The sequence below is a fragment of the Thamnophis sirtalis genome, unplaced genomic scaffold (genome assembly GCF_051295495.1).
Source record: "Thamnophis sirtalis isolate CommonGarterSnake01/CBP01778 unplaced genomic scaffold, rThaSir2_p1.2 scaffold_2, whole genome shotgun sequence".
NCBI classification, from domain to species: domain Eukaryota; kingdom Metazoa; phylum Chordata; class Lepidosauria; order Squamata; family Natricidae; genus Thamnophis; species Thamnophis sirtalis.
Window position 1 is genome coordinate 55,309,187 of NW_028261382.1, and position 21,137 is coordinate 55,330,323.

The 21,137-nt window shown below is 46.0% G+C and overlaps 2 protein-coding genes across 2 annotated transcripts in view; one reads left to right on the plus strand and one right to left on the minus strand.

The window, feature by feature from the left end:
• Positions 1-13,784, plus strand: part of GCN1 (GCN1 activator of EIF2AK4) — an 87,585-nt gene extending 73,801 nt beyond the window's left edge. The window contains exons 53-58 of the mRNA XM_087705643.1: positions 2,890-3,004; positions 6,912-7,008; positions 8,465-8,613; positions 9,360-9,467; positions 11,468-11,686; positions 13,546-13,784. Of these exons, the coding sequence (XP_087561769.1) occupies positions 2,890-3,004; positions 6,912-7,008; positions 8,465-8,613; positions 9,360-9,467; positions 11,468-11,686; positions 13,546-13,671 (814 nt within the window). The 3' untranslated portion in view covers positions 13,672-13,784. The remainder of the gene's footprint in view (positions 1-2,889; positions 3,005-6,911; positions 7,009-8,464; positions 8,614-9,359; positions 9,468-11,467; positions 11,687-13,545) is intronic.
• Positions 13,785-15,533: 1,749 nt separating this feature from the next.
• Positions 15,534-21,137, minus strand: part of CCDC60 (coiled-coil domain containing 60) — a 39,686-nt gene continuing 34,082 nt past the window's right edge. The window contains exons 11-16 of the mRNA XM_087705644.1: positions 21,012-21,092; positions 20,741-20,830; positions 19,293-19,403; positions 17,888-18,019; positions 17,116-17,305; positions 15,534-16,086 (exon numbers count right to left, since the gene is read on the minus strand). Of these exons, the coding sequence (XP_087561770.1) occupies positions 15,982-16,086; positions 17,116-17,305; positions 17,888-18,019; positions 19,293-19,403; positions 20,741-20,830; positions 21,012-21,092 (709 nt within the window). The 3' untranslated portion in view covers positions 15,534-15,981. The remainder of the gene's footprint in view (positions 16,087-17,115; positions 17,306-17,887; positions 18,020-19,292; positions 19,404-20,740; positions 20,831-21,011; positions 21,093-21,137) is intronic.

The window sequence follows — 21,137 nt, forward strand, 5'->3', positions numbered from 1 at the left end:
GACGCACCTCCCCCCCTTAAAAGAGGGTGAAATTTTGTTTGCGTCTTATACACTGAATGTAGCTCCACCCATCCACCGTCCCCCACCCTTTGGCCTCTGCCTCCCAGCAATTTACCTCCTTGCAGCAAGGGGAAAATGGGGTTTACGGAAGCTGCAATAGGCTATAGCAATCCCTACAATCCCTGAAACAGCTGATGATCGGGAGGCTCACTTAAACTGAAGGTGAAACTTGCTGTTTGCTCCACGAGGCAAATTGCAGGGAGGCAGAGGGAGCTTTTTTTTTTCGTGTGCTAATCAGGCTGTTTGCTGCAAGAAGCTAAGTCAATAACTATAAATGCCTATAGAATGTTCAAATTATTAGACTTATATTTTAAAGACTGCTTTATTATTGTTCTAGACCAGGGGTAGTCAACCTTTTTATACCTACCGCCAAGTTTTGTATCTCTGTTAGTAGTAACATTTTCTAACTGCCCACCAGTTCCACAGTAATGGTGATTTATAAAGTAGGGAAGTAACTTTACTTTGTAAAATTTATAAAGCAGAGTTAGAGCGAACCCCTACCGCCCACCATGAAAGCTGGAACGCCCACTAGTGGGCGGTAGGGACCAGGTTGACTACCACTGTTCTAGACAGCTTAACAGAATGAAGAAGCTTTTTAAAATAAATGCTTGCTCTGAAGAGGCCCAGTGCTATTGCATCTCTTTTTAAATAGCAGAGAATAACTCTCCTTCCAGAAAGCCACATCAATTTTAGCAGCATCTGTACAAATATAGTCTGGAATGTAACACCACAAACAGTGTATATCTTCTGAACTGTTTGCTGTTTGTTGCAGAGGCAAATTACTGGGAGGCAGAAGCAGATTTCCCCCCCCTTGTTTTCTTCCCCAAAAGCTAGGTGCATAGACCACCTGCGGCCAATTACCTCCCAAAGACCCGTTAGATCACACAGGGTCGGCCTCCTCCGGGTTCCGTCCACCAGCCAATGCCACCTGGCTACTACCCGGGGGAGGGCCTTCTCTGTGGCAGCTCCGGCCCTTTGGAACGAACTCCCCACGGAGATTCGGACCCTCACCTCTCTCCAGGCCTTCCGGAAAGCTGTCAAAACCTGGCTGTGCCGGCAGGCCTGGGGTTGATGAGTTCCCCTCCCCGCTCGACTTGTATGGTTGTATGATTCTTGTTTATTTTAATCACGTGTATTGTGTTTTATGTTCCCTTTTTCCCCCTTTGAGTTGTTCGCCGCCCTGAGTCCCTCCTGGAGAAGGGCAGCATACAAATAAACTAAATCTGAATCTGAATCTGAATACTTCAGAGTGCCTTATACTCCGAAAAATACGGTAATTAGGGATATTTTCCGGTTCACCGACAAAAGGGCGAACGACTAAACCGCGTGTTCTAAAGTGCTCCAACGAATGAGCGCTGAATCGCGCCGACAACAGCGCGGCAACAGAAGCGCGCTGTAAAACTAAACCTAACCCTAAATGTAACGCTAACCCTAATCCTAAACCTAACCCTAAACCTAACTCTTACCTTAAGTTAAATCGGCTTTCTGGCAAAACGCTGTTGTAAAGCGCCCTTCTGTCTCCGCGCTGTTGTCGCCGCGTTGATGATGTCACGGTTTTAGCGACACGGTTTTGTCGGCGCGCTTTTGTCGTGCGTGCTTTTGTCGGGTCACGATGTTTTCCTACAAGTATGGCAAAAAACTGAAGAAAAACACTATATTAAAATTCCGAATTGGCTATCAACGATGGAAGTGTTAGTCTACCCAAATGTATTAGATAAAATAAAAAGATATCAAGATCAGGGGGAATTAAAAACAAGATTAGAACAACAAGAACAGGGCATCAACATCGATTGGTGGCCATATATGCAGATACAGGCTAGATATAAGAAAGATAAAGAACAGTACGGATTCCAAACAGAACCGCCAGACTTAGATAAAATTTTACAAGGTACAGAGGATAAATTGATCAAGAAATTATACAACTTACTTATTGAATTTCAGAATGGACAGCCACTTGACTGAAATCATATGGAACTGGGGATGTCTAGTTTAATGAAAAGAAGGACTAGGGGAGACAGGATAGCAGCCTTCCAATATCTCAGGGGTTGCCCCAAAGAAGAGGGAGTCAAGCTATTCTCCAAAGCACCTGAGGGCAGGACAAGAAGCAATGGGTGGAAACTAATCAAGGAGAGAAGCAACTTAGAACTGCACTCAATTTTGGTCACCATGATGTAAAAAGGATGTGGAGACTCTAGAAAGAGTGCAGAGAAGAGCAACAAAGATGATGAGGGGACTGGAGGCTAAAACATAGGATGAACAGTTGCAGGAACTGGGTATGTCTAGTTTAATGAAAAGAAGTACTAGGGGAGACATGATAGGAGTCTTCCAATATCTCAGGGGCTGCCCCAAAGAAGAGGGAGTCAAGCTATTCTCCAAGGCACCTGAGGGTAGAACAAGAAGCAATGGGTGGAAACTAATCCAGGAGAGAAGCAACTTAGAACTGAGGAGAAATTTCCCGACAGTGAGAACAATTAATCAGTGGAACAGAAATTGCCTCCAGAAGTTGTGAATGCCCCAACACTGGAAGTCTTTAAGAAGATGTTGGATAGCCATTTGTCTGAAACGGTATAGGGTTTCCTGCCTAAGCAGGGGGTTGGACTAGAAGACCTCCAAGGTCCCTTCCAACTCTGCTATTGTAAAAATATAGGGTCTCCTGCTTGAACAGGGGGCTGTATTAGAAGATCTCCAAGGTCCCTTCTAGCCCAGAGATGCCTGGGTCATAAATCCAGAACATGCAAGAGGTGCCTCTGTTGTTTGGTCCCTGTTTTTTTGTTTTTTTTTAAAAACTGCTGACTTCCTGTTTCCTATCTCTTTCTTGGGATCTTTCAGGGACACCATGCTTCAAGCGCTGCGGTTTGTCACTCAGGGGGCAGGAGGCAAAGTGGATCCCGCTGTCCGGAAGAGTATTACCACCATGCTTCTCAGCATGCTGGGCCACGAAGAGGTAACCGCTTGCTGGAAACCTGGGGATTGCAACACACCTCTCAGTTTGTGTTGACCAGTTCCTGGCTGGCGGGAGGAATTTCTGGAAGTTGGAAGTCCCCACTTCTAAGTTAGAGTCATAAGAAGCTAAGGAAACAGCGGACAGGAAAAATGGAAATGATGAGAAGCAGAATAGGTATCTAGCTGGCTTTTGACATCCCAGGGCCCTGATGGTGAACCTGCCAGCGTTCAAAATACACTATATTGCAAAGAGGTATATAGAGCCGAGGTGGCGCAGTGGTTAAATGCAGCACTGCAGGCTACTTCAGCTGACTGCAGTTCTGCAGTTCGGCTGTTCAAATCTCACCGGCTCAAGGTTGACTCAGCCTTCCATCCTTCCGAGGTGGGTAAAATGAGGACCCGGATTGTTAGGGGCGATATGCTGACTCTCTAAACCGCTTAGAGAGGGCTGAAAGCCCTATGAAGCGGTATATAAGTATAACTGCTATTGCTATTGCTAAGGGAAGAAGGAAGGAGAAGGCGAGGAGGAAGGAAGTAGAGAAGGGAGGGAAGAAGGAAGGGAAAGGAGAGGAGGGTGGAAGGGAGAGAAAGAGAAGGAGAGAGGGCAGGAAGGGGAAGAGAGAGGGTAGGAGTAGGGGAGAGGTAAGGAAAGAAGGAATGGGAAGGAGAGGAGGGTGGAAGGGAGAGAAAGAGAAGGAGAGATAGTAGGAAGGGAAGAGGAAGAGTGGAGGAGAGACAAGGGAAGAAGAAAGAGGTAAGGAGAGGTGGGTGGAAGGGAGAGAAAGGGAAGGAGAGAGGGCAGGAAGGGGAAGAGAGAGGGTAGGAGTAGGGGAGAGGTAAGGGAAGAAGGAAGGGGAAGGAGAGGAGGGTGGAAGGGAGAGAAAGAGGAGAGATAGTAGGAAGGGAAGAGGAAGAGTGGAGGAGAGGCAAGGGAAGAAGAAAGAGGTAAGGAGAGGTTGGTGGAAGGGAGAGAAAGAGAAGGAGAGGAGGGTGGAAGGGAGAAAAAGAGAAGGAGAGAGGGCAGGAAGGGGAAGAAAGAGGGTAGGAGTAGGGGAGAGGTAAGGGAAGAAGGAAGGGGAAGGAGAGGAGGAAGGAAGGAAGCAGAGAAGGAAGGGAGGGAGAAAAGAAAGGGAAAATAAGGTGGTGTTACAACAGGCACTAGGGATGGTAAACAAAGCAACTCAAACTGTATATTATAACCTTTTAAATGAGTAACAAAAGTATAAGAATGGCAAAGAAAAAGAATAACTATGTGAATGTATACCTATAATTGTAAGAGAATAAATGATAGTAAGAATATAAAGCATAATATAGGTAAACAATATTTTGTTATAAATAGCTAAGTATAAATAAATATAGAATAGTACATAAAAATGGATAACGAATAAGGAGACCATGAATGCAAGATAGAAATGTATAGAAGGGAAAACACTAACTGTAAAGAAACCGATACAGAACTGCTGTAAGATATATGATGGGACTTCTTGTTCCTATGTTGTTTTAAGAAATGTGTTTGTTTTTGTTGATGTGTTTATGTGTTTAAAATAATTTTTAAAAAATACACTATATCGCCAAAAGTATTCGCTCACCTGCCTTTACTCGCATATGAACTTACTGCAAGTGACCTCCCATTCCTAACCCATAGGGTTCAATATGACGTTGGTCCCCCCCCTTTGCAGCTATAACAGCTTCAACTCTTCTGGGAAGGCTGTCCACAAGGTTCAGGAGTGCCTTTATGGGGATTTTTGACCATTCTTCCAGAAGTGCATTTGTGAGGTCACACACAGATGTTGGACAGGTTTACGTGGCCTACCACTTCGTGGCTGCGTTGCTGTCGTTCCCAAACACTTCCCTGTTCTTATAATACAGCTGACAGTCGACTGTGGAATATTTAGGAACGAGAAAATGTCACGAATGGATTTGTTGCACAGGTGGCATCCTATCACAGTTCCACGCTGGGATTCACTGAGCTCCTGAGAGCGACCTCATTCTTTCACAAATGTTTGTCAAAACAGTCTGCATGCCTAGGTACTTGATTTTATACACCTGTGGCCATGAAAGTGATTGGAACACCTGATTCTGGTTATTTGGATGGGTGAGCGAACACTTTTGGCAATATAGTGTATCATCCAGAATCAAATCAGTGTCCAAGGTATAGCTTTCATCAAAGTTCCAATTTAATAAGAAAGACATGTTGGTACAAACTGTGGAAAACCCGAATCTGAAAGCTTCCTGGGGTTCCCACCCAGTTGAAAGTTCATGATCTTGCCCCCACACCCACAAGTCCATCCCATGGTCCAATCTTCGTCTGCCATGCTGGCATTTCCACCCATCTAGTTCCGGTCAGGTGCAGAGAAGCAGAGACAAAGGATGACCTTGGGTTTCTAGAAAGGAATGTTTTATTTTGACAACAACACATTCTACAATTCTACTCCTTACTATTCCCCCTCCCAATTACCCCACTAATGAAACAGCATAGTAAAGAAAGAGAGAGAGTGTGGCAGGCCAAAGATCCTAAAAGGAATATGACTGCAGGCATGACAGAACCTCTGGCACATGAGCTGTCAGCTCCGGTGCGCTGGCCAGCTCATTTTTGACCTTCCGGAGGGATGGGGGAGGCTATTTTCACCCTCCCCAGGCTTCAGGAAAGACTTCGGAGCCTGGGGAGGGTAAAAAACAGGTCCAAGGGACCAACTGGAAGTCTGCTTCCAGGGGAGGCTGTTTTCACTCTCCCTAGGCTTCGGGAAAGACCCCCCCCCTTTCAGCTACGGAGTAGTGGTGGTGCCGTGTGTGGGGCAGGTGGGGCGCGGGCATGCACAGGTGGGCAGGGCATACTGAATTGTGGGTGTGGGCACGCGCACAAACAATTTGTGGGAATTACTTGTTTGTACACAAGTTTGACACCCCTGAGATAGAGATAGAAGAGAGAGATAGAGAAACAGAGAGATAGAGAGAGAGAGACAGAGAGAGATAGAGAGAGATAGAAGAGAGATAGAGAGACAGAGAGAGAGAGAGAGAGAGAGATAGAAGAGAGAGATAGAGAAACAGAGAGATAGAGAGAGAGATAGAGAGAGAAGAGAGATAGAGAGACAGAGAGAGAGAGAGACAGAGATAGAAGAGAGAGATAGAGAAACAGAGAGATAGAGAGAGACAGAGAGAGATAGAGAGAGATAGAAGAGAGAGAGACAGAGAGAGAGAGAGACAGAGAGATAGAAGAGAGATTGAAGAGAGACAGACAGAGGGAGAGAGACGGAGAGTGAGATAGAAGAGAGAAACAGAGAGAAAGAAAAGAGAGACAGAGAGAGATAGAGAGACAGACAGAGAGAGAGATAGAGAGGGAGGGATATTCTTTATTGGTCAAGTGTGATTGGGCACACAATTTGTCTCCAGTGCAGAAGCTCTCAAGTGTACATACAAGGGAGGCCCAAGATATTTTATCACCCCTCTTTCTGTTTCGTGTAGCATGCAGGTCCTCAATGGAAGGGCAGGGCTGGTTGCAATTGTCCTAGCCGTCGGTTGAAAATGTCTATTTTATATTCATATAAAATTTCTATTAGGAAGAACAATTCAAACTATTATAGCTATAAAACTTAAACGAAAACACAGATACTAATCAAGTAAAAACTTAAATCCCGAATAATACCACAAGAGCTACATTATTTGCGTCTCGTTAAGGCTGGACTGAGTTAAAAAAAAAAAAAACTGAGCGAGACCGCCCAGAGGGGCGTGGCCGGGACTTTTTCCTAACTCAGTCTCAAGGCCGATGGACAAAGTTAAACCCATGCTTGCATTCTCCAAGCGGCGCACAGGAGAAAGCTGATATTGTAAAGAAATCAATGTTTCTGGCTGGAAACCTTCATTGTGAATGGAAACATTCTTGGGTTGTTGTTTTTTTCTCTCCTTGCCAGGATGCGACGCGCATGACCTCGGCGGGTTGCTTGGCCGAAATGTGTGCCTTCTTGACGGACGAAGAACTCGGCGGCATCCTCCAGAATCATCTCCTAGGTGGGCAAACTTCCCAGGGAGGGATGGAAGGAACGTGGTTTTCTGTCGCTACATCAACCCGCCACAAATGGGGCCCAAAATTTCTTGTTGCAGAGCAGCGTGGTTGTTAAGCGAATCAGGCAGTCGTTCAGCAAATCTGTCTTCCCTCGTGGACTTTGCTGGCTCGGAGCTAGATGGGAGGGGCACTGTTGGTGACTCTGGGACAGTGCAACCATTCGTAAAGGCATACTGTTCCCCAAGTGCCTGAATTTTGATCATAACAAAATAATAACTTGAGAGACCGCCTACTGCCAATTACCTCCACGCGACCTATTAGATCTCATCGATTAGGCCTCCTCCGAGTTCCATCTGCCGGTCAATGCCGACTGGCAACTACGCGGAGGAGAGCCTTCTCGGTGGTAGCTCCGACCCTATGGAATGATCTCCCCGTGGAGATTCGTACCCTCACCACCCTCCAGACCTTCCGCACAGCCCTCAGAATCTGGCTATCCCGTCAGGCCTGGGGCTAAGACTGTAACCCGCCCGAATGGTATGAATGTTGTGTTTTTTAATTATGTATTGTCTTATATGTTAAAAAGTTTGTCTCCCCCTCCCCCTTGGATTGTGAGCCGCCCTGAGTCCCCCCAGGGAAAAGGGCGGCATATAAATAAACTTCTATCTATCTATCTATCTATCTATCTATCTATCTATCTATCTATCTATCTATCTATCTATCATCTATCTATCTATCTATCTATCTATCTATCTATCTATCTATCTATCTATCTATCTATCTATCTATCTATCTATCTAATAGAGTTGGAAGGGACCTTGGAGGTCTTCTAGTCCAACCCCCTGCTCAGGCAGGAAACCCTACACCACTTCAGACAAATGGTTATCCAACATCTTAAAAACCTCCAGTGTTGGAGCACTCACAGTTTCTGGAGGCAACTCGTTCCACTGATTAATCTTTCTAACTGTCAGGAAATTTATCCTCAGTTCTAAGTTGCTTCTCTCCTTGATTAGTTTCCACCCATTGCTTCTTCTTCTGCCTGAAGGTGCTTTGGAGAATAGCTTGACTCCCTCTTCTTTGGGGCAATGCCTGAGATATTGGAAGGCTGCTATCATGTCTCCCCTAGTCCTTCTTTTCATTAAATTAGACCTACCCAGTTCCTGCAACCGTTCTTCATACGTTTTAGCCTCCAGTCCCCTAATCATCCTTGTTGCTTTTCTCTGCACTCATGAAACGGTCTTTCAGTGCAATTGTAACTTTGAACAGTCACTAACTGAGTAATTGTAAGCCAAGGACAACCTGTAAGGTGACTTTTTTTTTTAAAATTAATGTTCATTTCCTCAGTTTTGGACACCCAACTATAAAAGGTAGAAATAACTAGTCATTTTTTTTCTTGGCACGATGATATTGGGAAAGGATGGTTGTGGTGCTGGGCTCAAGGACCATCCTCCTTTTGTTCCACAGCGGATGTCTCCGGCATTGACTGGATGGTGAGGCATGGACGCAGCCTGGCCCTCTCGGTCGCGGTGAATACGGCGGCCAGCAGACTGTGTGCGCCCAAATATTCGAACAGCGTCCATGAGATGATCTTCAGCAACACAGTCGCTGACCGGGTAAGTATCTCCATGTGTTATTGTATAACAGAGTTGGAAGGGACCTTGGAGGTCTTCTAGTCCAACCCCCTGCTCAGGCAGGAAACCCTATACCGTTTCAGACAAATGGCTATCCAACATCTTCTTAAAGACTTCCAGTGTTGGGGGCATTCACAGCTTCTGGAGGCAGATGCTATCATGTTACCCCCAGTCCCTTTTTCCTCTGGACTAGCCATACCTAATTCTAGCAACCCTCCCCCTCCCCTTCTGCCAGTGAGAATAATGGCATCTAATTTAATAAGTCAAAAATAGTGATTGGCCCAAGGTCACTTTTATGGCTAAGGCAGGACTGCAACTCACAGTCTCCTGGTTTCTAAGTCAGCATGTTCATCACTATACCAAGCTGATGCCTTCTCTTCTCTTCCCTTCCCTTCCATTCCATTCCCTCCCAATTCCAATTCTATTAATTCTAATTCTCTTCCTTCTCTTCCCTCCCCTTCCATTCCATTCCCTTCCCTTCCAATTCCAATTCTATTAATTCTAATTCTCTTCCCTTCCCTCCCCTCCCCTTCCAATTCTCTTCCCTCCCCCTGCCCCTTCCCTTCTAATTCTATTAATTCTAATTCCATTCACATTCTATTCTAATTCTATTAATTTTAATTCTCTTCCCTTCTCTTCCCTTCTCTCTTATCTATCTCTATCTCTCCATCTCTCTATCTCTATCTTATCTGATGGCTTTTTGCTTGCTGCTAATTTCCTGGCTGCAGATCCCCATTGCGGTCAGCGGCATCCGAGGAATGGGCTTCCTTATGAAGCATCACATAGAAGCCAACGACGGGAACCTGCCCCCGAAGCTCTCCAATCTCTTCATCAAGGTAAGGCTCCAGACTCCTGGCCAGCAACCCGAAAGGGCTGGCTTGAATGGGACAACTGCCCATAATCAACAGCAGGGGTCCCCAACCTGTGGGCCACGGCCCGCTACTGATCCGTGGCCTATTCTTCACCTTACAGCCACAATGGACCCCAGAATTTCTGTTTGCCGATTCAGAACAGAATCCCCTCTATCTCAAATGCCCCCCACCCTGTCCCTCAGCTCCAACGTGGCAACACCGAAGCGGTCAAAATGGCTTCGGTCAGTTCAGTTTCAGGATTGACACAAAGACTTACCTTACCTAAAATAGAGGGCGAAAATCTGAGTGCGTCTTATACACTGAATGCAGCATTTTTGGCCTCCCGAAACTCCACCCCCCCCCTTCGCAAAAATGGACGTGCAGAAGGTTTGGGAGGGCGGCAAAATGCTCCTGGGGGATGGGGAGGGCAAGAACGAGTGAAAAATGGGTCGTTTTTTTGCTCGTTTTTGCCCCTAGCCCACAGGAGCACTCTACAAGTCTCCCAAAGCCTATGCATGCCCTGGTTTTTGCAAAAACTGGGTCCGTTTTCACAAAAAACGGGCTGTTCTTTGCTTGTTTTTGCTTCCCTCCCCCCCCCCAGCCCCTATGAGCACTTTTCAGGCCTCTCAAACTCTCTGCATGCAGGGAAGGCTGGGGGGGCGTTTGGGGGGGGAGGGTAGGAGGGAGGGAGGTTTTACGAGGGGTGTTAGACTTTAATATGATTGCACATGTATAGTGTTTTCTCTCATTTTTTCTTTATAACTAGGATATGTTAAGTATATTGTTATGGAAGTATAAATACCATCAGCATAGATTGGAGTTTGCTCCGAAGCGGAAATACACCAATGAGAGGAAGAGTGGGAAATAGAGGGGAGATGGGAAGAGAGGGAGGGGAGAGGGTAAGGGGGGAAGATGAGGAGGATAAGGAGGAGTGGAATGTAGAGAGAAAGATGGGAAGAGTTTGGAATGTTTGGAATGTTTATTAACATTTGTAGGCCGCCCTTTTTACTGAGGGGACTCAGGGCGGCTCACATAAAATCAGGAAGGGGAATACAAACAATGATGTAGACACATATAATAAAAGTAATAAGCAACATTCATTCATCATTCGGGAGGGGCGGCTATCCTTGTCCCCAGGCCTGACGGGCTAGCCAGTTCTTAAGGGCTGTGCGGAAGGCCTGGACGGTGGTGAGGGTACGAATCTCCACGGGGAGCTCGTTCCAAAGGGTCGGGGCTACCACTGAGAAGGCCCTCCTCCTTGTAGTTGCCAGCCAGCACTGGCTGGCCGATGGAATTCGGAGGAGGCCCAATCTATGAGATCTAATTGGTCGCAGGGAGGTAATTGGCAGAAGGCGGTCTCTCAAGAGAGGGATAGGAGAGAGGGTAAGGGGGGAAGATGAGGAGGATGAGGATAGGGAGGAGTGGAATGTAGGGAGAGGAGAGGGAGAGGCGAAGGGGAAGTAGAGTGGGAAGGGATGATGGAGGGAAGATAGGAAGTAGGAGAAAGGTAGAAGAGGGAGGTGTGTGGAGAGCAGAAGAGCTAATAATGGGTTTTTATTTTTTGGGGGGTGTTGATGACAAGAGGAACTGATGTGATCATTATTTGTTACTATATGATACTGGCTATGTACAGTATACGTGATTGTATGTTGTGATAATGGAAATTAAAAAATATGTTTTTAAAAAAACTCTGCATGCCTTTTTTTGCACAAAAATTGAGGCGTGCAGAGGGTTTGGGAGGCTTACAGAGTGCAAACACTTTAAAAAAAAATTACCTCTTCAAAATCTTGGTATGACTTATACTCCAGTGCATCTTATACTCCGAAAAATATGGTAACTTGTTAGATCTTCTCGGTGGGGGGGAGGGGGTGTCCAGCTTATTTCACAAAACCTAGCCCAGCCCTTGAAATAACTGAAGCCGTAACCAGCCGTGGCCAAGCCCAAGCTTCCTGTTTTTTTTTACTTTTCCCCCTTGCGTCTCTTAGTGTCTTCAGAATCCATCCAGCGACATCAAACTGATTGCGGAGAAGATGATTTGGTGGGCCAACAAAGCCCCTCTCCCGCCCTTGGATCCCCCGGTGGCCAAGCCCATCCTCAAGGCCCTGCTGGACAACACGAAAGATAAGAACACCAGCGTGAGGGCTTACAGTGACCAGGCCATCGTCAACCTCCTGAAGATGCGGGGAGGCGAGGAGACGGTTCAGGTATTGGCCAGCCTTAGACGGGCACGGATGGGTTAAGAGCCGGATTTTTGAGCGTTAAGGATCTGAAAGCGATGGGAAGAACGAACCTGTTGCACTTTTTTATTCTCCTGTGCGCTGCTTGGGGAATCCAAGCATGGGTTAACTTTGTCCATTAGCCTAGAGACTGAGTTACGTAATTGTTGACCACGCCTCCTCTGACTGGATGGGTCAGTGTTTTTTAACTCAGTCCAGCCTAAAGAGATGTATAACAATTTTCTCTAGGACTAATTGACAAAATTCCTTATTTCTGGATTCCACGAATAGCAATAGCAATAGCAGTTAGGCTTATATACCGCTTCATAGGGCTTTCAGCCCTCTCTAAGTGGTTTACAGAGTCAGCATATCGCCCCCACAGTCTGGCTCCTCATTTCACCTACCTCGGAAGGATGGAAGGCTGAGTCAACCTTGAGCCGGTGAGATTAGAACCGCTGAACTGTAGATAACAGTCAGCTGAAGTGGCCTGCAGTACTGCACCCTAACCACTGCGCCACCTCGTACTGCACCCTAACCACTGCGCCACCTCAGCAGTCTCCCTTCTCTTAGGCCGCGGGAAGCCATTTCTTTTTAAGGCTAGACTTGCCAGCGGTTTGATAATTTCTATTTCATTTAATAAAATGCAATAGCAATAGTGATAGCAGTTAGACTTATATACCGCTTCATAGGGCTTTCAGCCCTCTCTAAGCGGTTTACAGAGTCAGCATATTGCCCCCAACAACAATCCGGGTCCTCATTTTACCCACCTCGGAAGGATGGAAGGCTGAGTCAACCCTGAGCCGGTGAGATTTGAACCGCTGAACTGCTGATCTAGCAGTCAGCTGAAGTAGCCTGCAGTGCTGCATTTAACCACTGCGCCACCTCGGCTCTAAAATGCCAACATAGTGTGCGATATAATCATAATATTAAGAATTTAATATAAAGAGAGCCGGTGTGGTGTAGTGATGACACGACACCAGATTACAAAACAGGAGCTTGTGAGTTCTAGTCTCGCCCATAAGCGTGAAAACCAGTTGATTGACCTTGGGCCAATCACCAAGGAGCCTGTGAGCTCTAGTCCCGCCTTAGGCATCAAAGCCAACTGTGTGAGTTTGGGTCAGCCGCCAGGAGATTGTGAGTTCTAGTCCTCCTTTAGACACGAAAGCCGGCTGGGTGGACTTTGGGCCTCAAACCAGGAGACTGGGAGTTCTAGTCCCGTCTTCGACATGAAAACCAGCTGGCGGAGTTTGGGCCAGTCACCAGGAGCCTGTGAGTTCTAGTCCCGCCTCAGGCATGGAAGCTGGCTGGGTGACTTTGGGCCAGGACACCCGCTCTCAACCCAACCCACCTCAGAGGGGAAAATAGGAGGAAGCAAGGAGGAAGAGCCAAGGTGGCGCAGTGGTTAAATGCAGCACTGCAGGCTACTTCAGCTGACTGCAGTTCTGCAGTTCGGCTGTTCAAATCTCACTGGCTCAGGGTTGACTCAGCCTTCCATCCTTCCGAGGTGGATAAAATGAGGACCTGGATTGTTGTTGGGGGCAATATGCTGACTCTGTAAACCACTTAGAGAGGGCTGAAAGCCCTATGAAGCGGTATATAAGTCTAACTGCTATTGCTATAATGTTCAGTGCCTTGAGTTATTTACCAAAATAATTCAGGCGGGCTATAAATAAATAGTTTTAAATGATGAGAAGGGCCAAGGTGGTAAATTGGGACCTGGCAACAAGGCCGCGGGGACAAAAAGGGCACCTTTTATTATAGCTTTAGAAGTCCAGAAGTCTGGACTGAAAACCATTCCCCCCCACCCACCCCCCCTCTCTCTCTCCTAACTTTGGTTTTTCTCTCAGTCCGTCTCCAAGATCCTTGACGCTGCCAGCTTGGAGCTGCTGAGCGAGAGTTGCCGGCGGTCCCTGAAGAAGCTGGCCAACCAAGCTGACTCGGTGGAACAGATCGATGACACCATCCTGACGTGAGAAGGAAGTTGGCCCCTTGGGACCCCTCGCCCCCTTGGCATTGCCAGTCTCCAAGCCAACAAAAATGTTTTCATTTTTGAAAATGTTAATTGTGACGGGAGCCGGTTAAGAGAGAGAAAAAAAAAGGAGGGGTCGGAAGACTTAATTTTATATATTATATATATATAATTATGATTAAAATTATAATTATATATATATATCAGAATAGCCTTAATTATTCTGCTAGTTTAAACGAGAAAATTTGGCCGGCTTACCCCTCCTTTTTTTGGGAAGGGGGAGACGTCCCTCCTTCTCGGGTTAAGCCGGAAGGAAATTTTGGATTTTTTTTGCCGAAAGCTAGTTTGTTCAGTTGGTTTGATGGGGCTGTGAAGGCTCTGCGCAATCGACCCATTGAAGGAGCCAGAGAAATGCAGAAAACGGGGGGATAGGCAAAAGAGCTGTTTGGATGGTGATTTAATAAAAAGCTTTCAACTGAAATCTCATTATTGGTGCACATCGTCGCGGGTAGGAAAGCAAAAAAAAAATCAATTGGTTGGTTGGGAGTTTCATAAAGTGACCGACCTGCGGGAATTCGGGATTGCGAGCCTAAACCATCGTGGGTTTGATTCAGAGATGGGTTCCTACCAGTTCGCACCTATTCGGTAGAACCAGTTCGTCAAATCTACCGAACCGGTTAGATGAGGTTCCACCAGTGGACCCGCAAAAGCAGGCCACACCTACAGAAGAGGTTCCAAAAATTTTTGAAACCCACCACTGGTCCTTGGATAGGATTATTCTACACTATCATGCTCACATTTATAAAACTCAGTGCCTCTGTGAAAGGTAAGGATGACTACTGCGTTTGTGGTGCAATCAGAACATTGCGTGTGTTGAAGTTGTTTTAACGCAAACCAAAGATGCCTTTTAAAAAGCAAGTTTACATCATATTCTTATGCATGCCGGTGCTGTGGGTGAGGTAATTTAAGGTGGTTCTGACAAGTGTCGTCGGCATCTTCATATCCGGTCACGTGGGCAGCAAGCCACTCCCATCCGGTCACATGGGTGGCAAGCCACTCCCACAAAGGAGGCCACACCCACAGAGTAGGTTCGAACAATTTTTGAAACCCACCACTGGTTTGATTCATGCAATACCTTAACCCAGGGTTTCTGATCCTTGGCAATTTTAAGACAGGGGGACTTCATTCAACTGCCATAAGTTAAGAGGCAGAGATGAAATCTATTTACCTTCGCTACCGGTTTGCAAGTGTGAACTTTCCGTGCATGCGCGGAGCGTCAAAAATGGACGTGATGACGTCCGGGCGGGTGGGTGGAGCCTGTTACCGAGTGCGCCTGCAGAGGTAACCCTGCTTTCTAGCTAATATAAATCGCACGTCACAACTGGTCGTCGGAAATACCGGTTCACCCGACTGGTAGCATTTTTTTAAACTACCGGTTCAGGCAAACCGGTAGCTATTTTTACTACCGGTTTGGGCAAAGTGGTCCGAACCGGTAGCATTTCACCCCTGCTGAGAGGATGTGATAGCACTATAAGTCAGAGGTCTCTAAAAATTAGCAATTTTAAAACCTGCAGACTTCAACTCCCAGAATTCCTCAAGTCAGCTCTAACCCTAATCCATGCTGGCTGGTGAATTCTAGGAGTTCAAGCCCACCAGTCTTAAAAGTTGCCGAGGTTCAGGAATGCTGCATTAAGTCCCCAACTAAAATCAATGCCACACGGTTTAACTCAGTTGCTTCCCTGGTTTACTGTGATCCTCGGGGATTTCAAACAGATTTCTTTTCTTGGTGTCGGATTTTTTCCACAACATCGTTGGATATATATATTTTTTGCAGCTGGACAAAAATAAGGCTTTCAGAGGCACTGCAATGCTTAAATAGGAATTTTTTAATCCATCCAAGTTAAATGCAGAAGCAACCATAACAAGTAAGAGGCGGATCCGATGATCCCTAAGGCCTGCTTGTTCAGCGGACGAAGCTGATCACCGTAAGGGAAGGGATCTGCTGTCCTAGAGACTGGGCCAACTCTCTATGTAACCAACCCCCTCTCCCCTTAACATAAACATTAAATTCAATGCAACCACAAAAACATTTAAAAAGCAGAACAACAATATTCTAAAATGAAGACGGCTTTGGCTGATCAATTCTCTCTGCGTTTGAACCCGCAACCAGAAAGGGTTCAACGCAAACTTCTGGGAATGAGCATTTTCTAAGTCTTCCAGCTGGATCCTTCGGCATCCACCAGAATGCGATCTCTCGGGATCCCCCCGGCGACCCTTTCTTCCATGTAGGGGATCTCCTGTTTGAGCATCAGGATCACAGTGGAGGGGCGCTGTGCACGCGTTTAGGGAACGGCACCCGAGCTTGCAACCACTGCTTGTAGTCGTCTTCGGGCATATCCACAATATATTCGCGCAGGAACTGTGATGGGAAAAATATATATATAGTTTTTCCCCGCAGGGTAACAAATCTGTCCAGCAAGGAGATGAATAGTTGTCTGCCACATCTATTCATCTCCGCCCCCTGCCTTTTATCCCCAGAGCTAGAGTGGGACTTCACTAGTAATAGTGCCTCTTCTGTCCCAAGGACCGGCCTATAGATTTCCACTGCTCTCCTCTCCTCTGCCACATCTATTCATCTCCGCCCCCTGCCTTTTATCCCCAGAGCTAGAGTGGGACTTCACTAGTAGCAGTGCCTCTTCTGTCCCAAGGACCGGCCTATAGATTTCCACTGCTCTCCTCTCCTCTGCCACATCTATTCATCTCCGCCCCCTGCCTTTTATCCCCAGAGCTAGAGTGGGACTTCACTAGTAGCAGTGCCTCTTCTGTCCCAAGGACTGGCCTATAGATTTCCACTGCTCTCCTCTCCTCTGCCACATCTATTCATCTCCGCCCCCTGCCTTTTATCCCCAGAGCTAGAGTGGGACTTCACTACTAGCAGTGCCTCTTCTGTCCCAAGGACCGGCCTATAGATTTCCACTGCTCTCCTCTCCTCTGCCTTCTGCACATTCATGCATTAGTCATTGGACCCAGCTGTTCTTCCTCTTCCTCATCAGCCACCTCCAGACCTGGGGGCTGTGGATCTCCATCTGAGGGTTGGCGGATGGCACACGCTCCGCCTCTGTCTCCAGCTGCCAGCTCCTTCCCCCCCCTTCAGAACTGGCGAGCTTGCACCTGGGAAAGGCCAGATAACAGAGTCGGAAGGGACCTTGGAGGTCTCCTAGCCCGACCCACTGCTCAAGCAGGAAACCCGATACCATTTCAGACAAATAGCTGTCACATGTATGAACCCGTTTATGTTGTAAATTTGAACAGTCACTCAATAAACCTGTAAGTCGAGGACTACCTGTTGAACCCATCCTTTTAAAAATCTGCATGAAAGGGGTTCAGAAAGCAGCCTCTGTATCTTAAGACCGAAGCAGCCGAGTTCCTTCCCACACGCATCCCTCACCTCCACAGCTGCACAGATGTCCGGAGAGCAGATTTCCCAGATCCGAAGTTCTCCCAAGACCTTCAAAAAAGTGGGAGGCCGGATGCGTAAATCCGGATTCCTGGCGAACCTTTCCAGCTTTTTGAGGACTTTCTGGGTACGGTGGTCTCTCCTGATATCATCGGGAATCCTTTCCAGCAAAGTGGAAAACCTTGAGAAAAAAAAGACCAAAACGAGAGAAAAACAGCACGACACGCTTGTAAATAGCTAGACTAAACAACTTTATTGTCTACCACCTATGTTACAAGAATCTTCCTAGACTGCTTGCCTTCCCCTGGGAATGACCGGATAATGATTCGTATATCTTCAGAGAGGTCCAGTTACGTTGCTTGTGACTACACGAGGATTCCAAGCTAGAGCCTTGCTTGACTCCTCCTTCCAGTCTGTCTGGCAGTTTCCCAATGTTAGCATGCAAGTGATAATAATCAAGACTGTTCTAAGGGAAACCGCCCCCCACATCTTCCTGATCCCCCAGAAAGTATTACAGTTCCACAAAGCCACAAGATTTGGAATTAAAACGGACAAAAATCTCCTGAATTTAAGGTCATGAAAACATCTCGTCTTCCCAAGACACAACAGATCCGCTAAGGAACTTGGGCTCGTTTTCGTTTGTGATTAACAAGGGTTTATCATGCCAGGAGCACATTCTTGGATTTTCTTCTGCAGAATTATGCAACACCCCCCCCCCCCAAAAAAAGTCCAGCTCGTCCCTCTGCCCCTCCCCCTCCTTTACCAGTTTTCCGACTCTGCATCCTGCTCGGGCTCTTTGCCCACCACGGACTGTTTCATGCGCTCGAGATCTTTCCGGAAGCGGGTCAGATAGTTCAGGCACAGGAATTTCTGTATGTTCTTCACCTCTCGCCGCCTATCAAATGAGTTGCCGTGTTTGACACAAACATTAAACATCCAAAGAAGGTCTCGTAAGGCAGCCTTTTCCAGTCTGGCTTGTTGACCATTGGTGACCATTGGGGGGGGGGGCAGGGAGGTGTTGTGGCCCACCAGCGGCCAGCAGAGCTGGCAGCAGAGTCGGACAGTGAGAAGGTTGGGGAAGAACATGGGCCAGTGTTGGAGGTTGGGGAAGGCTCGGACGAGGGCTCTGCGTCGGAGGCAGAGACGGGATTGAGGCCGCCTGGCAGTTCTCAGCTGCCTTTGGAGCTAGAGAGCAGTGAGGCAGAGGAACAACTGGAGCCTGTTCCCAGCATGAGCAGAGCCGCCAGAAGAAAAGAACAGCTGAGAAATCAGGGTCGACTTGGGAGTAAAGCCACAGGTGGACGGTGAATGGCCCCTCCCATAGGAAATAAAAGAAGAACGCAAGGGGAGGGGGCTTTCGCAGGAAACCATTCATTCATTCGTTAGTTCATTTCAGGAGTGTGAAGATCTGTCCGTGGATCTCAGAGACTCTGTGCCCAGTCTTTCCTTTGCACAGCACCTCATTTGGGAAAATATTGACATGGCAGCTTTCCAAGCTAGATGAGGTCTGTGGTCATAAATACTCCTTTGAAAGACTGTTTCCCAGGCCTTGGTTGAATGTGAATGAGAGGAATTCACATCCGTTTAATAAAAGGGGTTTTGTGGGGACCAAGAATCTTCTTCGTGCTTTTTGGGGAAGCCTCGGTCAGAACAGGAGTATTTAACAACAGAAATGTTGGGCCCAATTGTGTTGATAAGTTGAGGCTAATATAGCCATTTGAGTTCTTTGTGGCTGACCCTGGGTGGGCTTCCTATATCTCCTACAATATGTACATCAAAAGCGCGCTGACAAAACTGTGGCGCTAAAACCGCAATGTCAAAAGCGCGCCGATAACAGTGCGCCGACAACAGCGCGCCGACAGAAGCGCGATTTAAGTTAAGGTAAGGTTTAGGGTTAGGGTTAGGTTTAGGGTTAGGTTTAGGGTTAGGTTTAGGGTTATGTTACAGTGCGCTTCTGTCGGCGCGCTGTTGTTGGCGCGCTTCTGCGCTCATTCGTCTCCGCGGTTTTGACGGCGTGGTTTTGTCACCGCGCTTTAGTCACACGCGCTTTTCTCGTACGCGCATTTGTGGTGGAACCATCGTGTGTTGTTATTTTTTTGGCTTCGCCTGACCTGCAAACCAGATTGGTGGCTTGCAACCTGAAAGCAACACCGAAGGGTTCAACCTACCTCTCTAGGATGTCGAGTTGATCGTGTAGCCGGAAGGCGTTTTCTTGGGCCACGTCGAAAAACAGTTCTCTCATCTCCTGGCACAGTTGATGCTTCCTTCTAAGGAAAGAGCTGGGGGCGGGGGGGGGGGGAGACACACAATAGGAATAGAAATAAAAAGAAAGAATAGAAATAGAATAAAATAGAATTTAGGAATAGAATAGAAAAGAAAATATAGAATAGAAAATATAGAATAAATTAGAGTAGAAAATATAGAATAGAATAGAAAATTAGAATTAGAAAATACAGAACAGAAAATATAGAATAGAATAGAAAATTAGAAATAGAATTGAATAGAAAATATAGAATAGAAAATATAGAATAGAAAATTAGAATTAGAATAGAAAACATAGAATAAGCATATAGAATAGAATAGAAAATTAGAATTAGAATAGAATAGAAAAAATAGAATAGAGTAGAAAATATAGAATAGAATAGAAAATACAGAATAAATTAGAGTAGAAAATATAGAATAGAATAGAAAATTAGAAATAGAATTGAATAGAAAATATAGAATAGAAAATATAGAATAGAAAATTAGAATTAGAATAGAAAACATAGAATAAGCATATAGAATAGAATAGAAAATTAGAATTAGAATAGAATAGAAAAAATAGAATAGAGTAGAAAATATAGAATAGAATAGAAAATACAGAATAAATTAGAGTAGAAAATATAGAATAGAATAGAAAATTAGAAATAGAATTGAATAGAAAATATAGAATAGAAAATATAGAATAGAAAATTAGAATTAGAATAGAAAAAATAGAATAGAGTAGAAAATATAGAATAGAATAGAAAATATAGAATAGAATAGAAAATATAGAATAGAAAATTAGAATAGAATAGAAAATCAGAATAGAATAGAAAATAGAAAATTAGAATTGGTATAGAAAATATAGAATAGGCATATAGAATAGAATAGAAAATTAGAATAGAATAGAAAAAATAGAGTAGAAAATATAGAATAGAATAGCAATAGCAATACTACTTAGGCTTATATACCACTTCATAGTATTTTGAAGGTCTTTCTAAGCAGTTTACAGAGTCAGCCTCTTGCCCCCAACAATCTGGGTCCTCATTTTATTGATCTCGGAAGACTGGAAGGCTGAGTCAACCTTGAGCTGATCAAGAACAAACTCCTGACAGTGGGCAGAGTTTGTCTGCAATAGCAATAGCCCTTAGATTTATATACCGCTTCGCAGTGCTTCACAGCCCTCTCCAAGTGGTTTACAGAGTCAGCCTCTTGGCCCCCAACAATCTGGGTCCTCATTATACCCACCTCGGAAGGATGGAAGGCTGAGTCAACCTTGAGCCGGTTGGGATCGAACACCTGGCAGTCGGCAGAATCAGCCTGCAAATATCGCGTAATAACCACCGTGTGTTTTATTGGCATCTGTATTTCCTACCTTTCTGGACTGCAAAGCTCGCTTGCTTTGTCATCTTCCATAAACGTTGCGGTCGTGGTTTTGTCTTCTCGGACAGTCACGGCCATCGAACTACAAGGAAGCAGAGATCACGGAGGGGAAACCAAACAGGTAAGAAGCCTCACCTAAACCTTGGCCTTTTTCGACGTCTGTAATGAAGCCCTCACAAACTCTGGAATATGAACGGACTCAGCAGAGCGGAGAAATCTTTTAGACCGACCTTCCCTCCCCTACTTCTGAGCCCCCTACTCACTTCTTTCTCTTGGGCTCCACTGCACTTCCTTCTTTGTGAACTCCCGTGCTGGTTTTATCCTCCTTCGAAGAGGTCGCTGAGCTGAAAAAAAAGGCCCGATTATCCTTCAGCCCCCTCCTCCTCCTC